This window comes from Gadus macrocephalus, chromosome 13 (assembly GCF_031168955.1).
Source record: "Gadus macrocephalus chromosome 13, ASM3116895v1".
NCBI classification, from domain to species: domain Eukaryota; kingdom Metazoa; phylum Chordata; class Actinopteri; order Gadiformes; family Gadidae; genus Gadus; species Gadus macrocephalus.
In genome coordinates this window covers 4,923,795-4,931,082 of record NC_082394.1, presented here as the reverse complement: position 1 = coordinate 4,931,082, position 7,288 = coordinate 4,923,795, and the positions used below count along the sequence as shown (strand labels likewise).

Sequence of the window (7,288 nt, the reverse complement as noted above, 5' to 3'; positions counted from 1 at the left end):
TGCTCCTCTCAAGCAGTGTGAAAAACATACAGAAACTGAACGGACACGCACTTATTTTATATCACAAAATGCACACACTGTAGTAATAACACAGACAAGAAGTCCATCGATGCCTCCGACGAGTTCTCTAACACTGGCTAGCGGACATGCTGTTAGGTATCTGATTATAGGTCAATGATGTCGTATGCAGAGGAGGTGTGTATGTGTGTGGGTGATGTTTGTTTGTTTTGGACAACATTCAAGTTATTCTTCATCCTTTGTCCACCGATAAACAAATGTCTGCACTGAGAAGTAAACTGAAAGTACTTGATAAGGGATTCTCCAGGGCATGCATTCAGAAACACACGCGCAGACGTCCAACACACATGATACTGGAAAGAGTAGATATAGGCTACAAAGATAATATTAATACACGCTCGTAATGTAGACATCAAAAAAACGAAATGGAAAACCAACAATAAAAATATAAAAATTGGATAAAAAGTGAGGATTCTGTTGTCATAGTACGGACGGCGGTCTCCATCGAGCTGTTTAAGGTGCGATATCCCTCAGTTCACAGCGTCACCCTTCCTTCAGTCTGTAACACCAAATTCCGCACACTTCAAATCAACTTGTTTCCCCAAGCATGTAAACTACAACATGATGCACAGAGAAATGGAGATTAAAGTCATCATTAAAAAAAGATTTCGGTTCAGCGACCAAACCACTGACCCAAATCCTGAAAAAAAGTATGTCAATAGATTTGTTGATTCTTTTTTTTTGGACCATTTAGAGAAGTGAACTCTGTGGCTAGTCACTCCTCCGACCTCCTGAACCAGAACATAAGGAACATCACACTGCTCACCGCAGATGGAGACACCTAGGACGGACCTTGCTACAAAAGGACGCCAAAATAAAATCACAATAATAAAAAAAAAAAAGGTCTATCTCACGTCATCGATATATATTTTCCAACTTTCCATTTCCACCATCCAACTTAAGGACGTGATGTTTGTTTTCCGAGCACAAATTGTAACGGTATTGTAACAGAGAGTCTAATTTATCGCACTTTGTCTTTCAAGAAACTACGATGGTTCCAAACTAATGATAGGACCAAACTGTTCCCTCGTGTCGCTCCTGTGGGCCCCCTGCTGAGACCCCTTCTTGGGTGCCCCGTCTGAGGGGCCCATGTGGAGGGGCCCTTGCTGAGAGGCCAATGCTGAGGAAGCCCTAGGAGGCCCTCAGGTTCATTAGTTATACTGAATGTCCAAATTAGCTTTCAAAACGACCTCTGAAAATGAATAAAACGGACAACGAGGGGACACTAAGTGCTCATGTTATGACCCCAATAACGCGCCATGTTCTAACAGGCCAGAGGAAACATACTCTCAAAAGTGCAATTTTTTTCCCTTCATTGACCGACTGGGACGGTGAGTACTGGACAGAGCGGGGAAACACCACTTCACAGGCTGGGGAGTCTTGAAGGTCATGAACGTACAGCTGGTTAAAATACTTAAAAAAAAAAAAGGAGGATCTTTCGTGTGGTTTCCTGGTTGACCGCGTTTTGAATGTTTTTTCTTTTCCTTATGGTGCATACAGGGACATGTTTTTTTTTTCTTCCGTTTGTCTAGAAAAAAATAAATGTTCTTCATTGGCATCTTCATGTCAATACTCAATCGAAGGGGTTCGCTCTCAACAGGTAGTTCAAGTAGGAGGGATGCGCCCGCAAAACAAAAGCTTTCGTCGCTTCAATTGTCCTGTCAAAGAAAGGCTGGGAAATGTCTAAATTACTTTTCTTGGTCAGTTTGGTTTGCTGACGAGACGATGCAGGCTGGAGTGGTCAGTCATTGGCTCGCCAGTCCTCCGTCTCCTGCGGGGGGGGCACTGGCGCAGGGGTTGGCACCGTGTCCCCGGCCAGGGGGGTTGCTGGCTCTGGGGGGGGGGGGGGGGGGGGGGGGAGAACATGTTAGAAAAAAACCTACTAGTGCTGATAACGTGTAGGTAGATCGAACTGTTATGTTACAGATTGCCACTGTAGTGATGGTAACATGTTGGGGTTAGACTGGTATAGTGATGATAACATTAGACTGGTATAGTGATGATAACATGTACATTATACTGGTTACACTGGTATAGTGATGATAACATGTACATTATACTGGTTACACTGGTATAGTGATGATAACATTAGACTGGTATAGTGATAATAACATTAGACTGGTATAGTGATGATAACATTAGACTGGTATAGTGATAATAACATGTACATTATACTGGTTACACTGGTATAGTGATAATAACATGTACATTATACTGGTAACACTGGTATAGTGTTGATAACATGTACATTATACTGGTAACACTTTTATAGTGATAATAACATTAGACTGGTATAGTGATGATAACATGTACATTATACTGGTAACACTGGTATAGTGAGGATGCGGTGCAGTGCGCTGGACTGGGCCGTCCCGTACCCACCATGGGGGACTGGAGTGGGGTTGGAGTTGGACTGGGCGGGGCCGGCCGGGCCCTGGGGCCCCGGGGGGGAGGCCTGGGGGCCCACGGGGGGCTGGCTCTCCCCCACCGGGACGGAGGCGGTGGGGGGGGCGGGGCTGGGGGCGGAGGCCGGCGTGGGGGTCCCCGGGGCGGGCTGGCCGCTGGCGGCGGGGCCGGGGGGCCCGCCGGCGGCGGCGGCGGCGGCCTGCTGGATCTGCTGGAAGTGCTGCTGGCGGGCCCTCATCTCGGCGTACTTCAGCTGCTCCATGTGGAAGGACTGGCGGTCGGCCAGCAGCTGCTGCCGCTGGTACTCCAGCTGGAACCAGAACCACACAGCAGAGGGTGAGGACCAGTAACACCAGTAACACCAGTGACACCACACAACTGACCGCTGGTTCTCCAGCCGGACCCCCCAGAACCACACAGCAGAGGGTGAGGACATGGCCCCAGTAGCACCACTAACACGTGAGGAAGCAGCACCCAGTAACACCAGTAACACCTGTAAAACCAGTAACAGGTGAGGACACAGCACCCAGTAACACCAGTTACCAATAAGGACACAGCACCCAGTAACCCCCTCCCAGAACGCCCTTCTCACGGCCCCCCCTCGGACCCCCTCCCAGAGCCCTGCTCACCCCCCCCGCCCCCTCGGACCCCTCCCAGAGCCCTGCTCACCGCCTCTCGCTCGCGGTCCATGATGGTCTCCAGCTCCTCAAAGTGCCTCAGCTTGATCTCCAGCTTCTTCATCTGGGTCTCCACCAGCAGCGCCACCAGGGACTTGATCTTCCGCTCCTCCACCGCCGCCAGGTGCTGTACGGCGAGGGTGAAGGGACAGAGTGAGGGAGGGGCGGAGGACGCTAAGGTAAGGGGCAGGACTCTTAAGGGTTAAGGGACAGAGTGAGGGGGGGGGGCGGAGGGCGCTAAGGTAAGGGGCAGGACTCTTAAGGGTTAAGGGACATAGTGAGGGAGGGGCGGAGGACGCTAAGGTAAGGGGCAGGACTCTTAAGGGTTAAGGGACATAGTGAGGGAGGGGCGGAGGACGCTAAGGTAAGGGGCAGGACTCTTAAGGGTTAAGGGACATAGTGAGGGAGGGGTGGAGGACGCTAAGGTAAGGGGCAGGAGTGGGACTCATAAGGGTTAAGGGACATAGTGAGGGAGGGGCGGAGGACGCTAAGGTAAGGGGCAGGACTCTTAAGGGTTAAGGGACATAGTGAGGGAGGGGCGGAGGACGCTAAGGTAAGGGGCAGGACTCTTAAGGGTTAAGGGACAGAGTGAGGGTGGGGCGGAGCACGCTAAGGTAAGGGGCAGGACTCTTAAGGGTTAAGGGACAGAGTGAGGGAGGGGCGGAGGACGCTAAGGTAAGGGGCAGGACTCTTAAGGGTTAAGGGACAGAGTGAGGGTGGGGCGGAGCACGCTAAGGTAAGGGGCAGGACTCTTAAGGGTTAAGGGACATAGTGAGGGAGGGGCGGAGGACGCTAAGGTAAGGGGCAGGACTCTTAAGGGTTAAGGGACAGAGTGAGGGTGGGGCGGAGCACGCTAAGGTAAGGGGCAGGACTCTTAAGGGTTAAGGGAACACAGTAGGAGAGGGTCTATAATACGCTAAGGTAGGGGGCAGGACTCTTAAGGGTTAAGGGACATAGTGAGGGAGGGGCGGAGGACGCTAAGGTAAGGGGCAGGACTCTTAAGGGTTAAGGGACATAGTGAGGGAGGGGCGGAGGACGCTAAGGTAAGGGGCAGGACTCTTAAGGGTTAAGGGACAGAGTGAGGGTGGGGCGGAGCACGCTAAGGTAAGGGGCAGGACTCTTAAGGGTTAAGGGAACACAGTAGGAGAGGGTCTATAATACGCTAAGGTAGGGGGCAGGACTCTTAAGGGTTAAGGGACATAGTGAGGGGGGGGGCGGAGCACGCTAAGGTAAGGGGCAGGACTCTTAAGGGTTAAGGGACATAGTGAGGGGGGGGGCGGAGCACGCGAAGGTAAGGGGCAGGACTCTTAAGGGTTAAGGGAACACAGTAGGAGAGGGTCTATAATACGCTAAGGTAGGGGGCAGGACTCTTAAGGGTTAAGGGACATAGTGAGGGGGTGGGGCGGAGCACGCTAAGGTAAGGGGCAGGACTCTTAAGGGTTAAGGGACATAGTGAGGGAGGGGCGGAGGACGCTAAGATAAGGGGCAGGACTCTTAAGGGTTAAGGGACAGAGTGAGGGTGGGGCGGAGCACGCTAAGGTAAGGGGCAGGACTCTTAAGGGTTAAGGGACAGAGTGAGGGAGGGGCGGAGGACGCTAAGGTAAGGGGCAGGACTCTTAAGGGTTAAGGGACAGAGTGAGGGTGGGGCGGAGCACGCTAAGGTAAGGGGCAGGACTCTTAAGGGTTAAGGGACAGAGTGAGGGTGGGGCGGAGCACGCTAAGGTAAGGGGCAGGACTCTTAAGGGTTAAGGGAACACAGTAGGAGAGGGTCTATAATACGCTAAGGTAGGGGGCAGGACTCTTAAGGGTTAAGGGACATAGTTTGGGGGGGGGCGGAGCACGCTAAGGTAAGGGGCAGGACTCTTAAGGGTTAAGGGACATAGTGAGGGGGGGGGCGGAGCACGCTAAGGTAAGGGGCAGGACTCTTAAGGGTTAAGGGACATAGTTTGGGGGGGGGCGGAGCACGCTAAGGTAAGGGGCAGGACTCTTAAGGGTTAAGGGACATAGTGAGGGGGGGGGCGGAGCACGCTAAGGTAAGGGGCAGGACTCTTAAGGGTTAAGGGAACACAGTAGGAGAGGGTGTATAATACGCTAAGGTAGGGGGCAGGACTCTTAAGGGTTAAGGGACATAGTGAGGGAGGGGCGGAGGACGCTAAGGTAAGGGGCAGGACTCTTAAGGGTTAAGGGAACAGTGGGAGAGGGTGTAGAAGACACTTGAGGAAAGGGGAAGACTGTAAAGGGGTTAAGGGAACATAGAGAATGTGGCGGGAGATGGAGTAGGCTCTAAGGTAAGGGGGTAAGTAAGTGTGGGGGTGAGGTGTAGTAGACACTAAGGTAAGGGGTAAGACTGAGGGTTAAGGGAACAGAGTGAGAGAGGGTATAGAAGACACTAAGGTAAGACTGAAGGGTTAAGGGAACAGAGTGAGAGAGGGTATAGAAGACACTAAGGTAAGACTGAAGGGTTAAGGGAACAGAGTGAGAGAGGGTAAAGAAGACACTAAGGTAAGACTGAAGGGTTAAGGGAACAGAGTGAGAGGGTATAGAAGACACTAAGGTAAGACTGAAGGGTTAAGGGAACAGAGTGAGAGAGGGTGTAGTTGAGACTAAGGTAAGGTGTTAGCGAGTGTGGGGGAGAGGTGTAGCAGAGACTAAGGTAAGGGGTCAGACTGGAGGGTTGAGGTACCTTAGCCTTGACGGCGGCGGCGGCGAGGGCGGAGGCGGCGGCCGTGGCCAGGTTCCCCTCCCCCACGTCCCGCTCCACCTTGGCCTTCCTCTCCCCCTCGCTCTCGGCCTCCCTCGCCCCCTCCTCCGTCACCTCCTTCCCCTCCTTCTCCTTGTCTCCGTCGCCTGGAACACACACACATCCCCTCAGAACACGGAGACCCTCACATGGAGACCCCTACATAGAGACCCCCCACAACCTGCTGGGTCTCAGAACAGGAGACCCCCCCAACATGGACCCCTACGTGGCCCCCCCCATGGAGAATCCCCACATGAAGACCCCCACATGTACCCCCACATGAAGACCCCCCACATGCTGCTGGGTCCCAGAACACGAGACCCTCCATCCATCCGAGCAGGCGCTCCTCTCACCCATGTCAGAGTCGGCCTTCTCGGCGTCCCTCTCTCCGTCGCCGTCCCTCCCCTTCTCCTCCTCCTTCCTCCCGTTCTCTCCCTGCTTCTCCTCCTCCTGGGGCGCGCCCTCCTTGTTCTCCTGGCAGGTGGAGGAGCATCGATGGGTTAGAATACTACTTCCTGCCAGAAGCCTTTCATTGGTTCGAATAGCACTTCCTGCCAGAAGCCTATGTGATGAACGTAACTACCTTGGCGTCTCTCTTCTCCTCGCTGGATTGGCTCTCAGCTTTGCTTTCCTCGCTGCTTTCATCTGCATTGACATTAGAGGGGGGGGGGGGGGTGAGGGAGTTATGTTAGCAGTAGTGCTAATGTTCCGTCTGTGCTGTCTTCACATCATGAACAGGTGACTCGAGGCTCTGTCTTGGCCTGGGAGGTTCTACGTTCTAGCGGTTTCAGCCTCTGACTCATGTTTACTACATCACTAGATGTACAAGTTATACAAAGTCGATGAATGCACTGTTGTCCAATATCTCTTACAGTTCTACAGCATACTGCCGTGTGTGTGTGTGTGGGTGTGTGTTTGTCAACTGTGTGGTGCCCATGCATGCGTGCGTGCGTGTGTGTGTGCGTGTGTTTGTGTGTGTGTGTTTGAGTGTCTGTGTGTTTGTGTCCGTGTGTGAGTGTGTGTGTGTGTGTCCATGCGTTTGTGTGTGTGTGTGTGTATATATGTGTGTGTGTGTGTGTGTGTGTGTGTGTGTGTGTGTGTGTGTGTGTGTGCATGCATGTGTACGTGTGTGTGTGTGTGTCCATGCGTTTGTGTGTGTGTGTGTGTGTATATATATATGTGTGTGTGTGTGTGTGTGTGTGTGTGTGTGTGTGTGTGTGTGTGTGTGTGTGTGTGTGTGTGTGCATGCATGTGTACGTGTGTGTGTGTGTGTGTGCATGCATGTGTACGTGTGTGTGTGTGTGTCCATGCGTTTGTGTGTGTCTGTGTGTGTGTGCATGGATACATGTGTACCTGTGCACGCGTGTGCATGCATGTGTACCTGTGT

The 7,288-nt window shown here is 52.6% G+C and overlaps 1 protein-coding gene across 3 annotated transcripts in view; it reads right to left on the bottom strand.

The window, feature by feature from the left end:
• Positions 1-36: 36 nt before the first annotated feature.
• Positions 37-7,288, bottom strand: part of smarcc2 (SWI/SNF related, matrix associated, actin dependent regulator of chromatin, subfamily c, member 2) — a 16,545-nt gene continuing 9,293 nt past the window's right edge. For all 3 annotated transcript variants that reach the window (XM_060068254.1, XM_060068255.1, XM_060068256.1), the window contains exons 21-26: positions 6,485-6,546; positions 6,255-6,375; positions 5,845-6,008; positions 3,154-3,288; positions 2,461-2,794; positions 37-1,911 (exon numbers count right to left, since the gene is read on the bottom strand). In XM_060068254.1, coding sequence (XP_059924237.1) covers positions 1,820-1,911; positions 2,461-2,794; positions 3,154-3,288; positions 5,845-6,008; positions 6,255-6,375; positions 6,485-6,546 — 908 coding nt within the window. In that variant the 3' untranslated portion in view covers positions 37-1,819. The remainder of the gene's footprint in view (positions 1,912-2,460; positions 2,795-3,153; positions 3,289-5,844; positions 6,009-6,254; positions 6,376-6,484; positions 6,547-7,288) is intronic.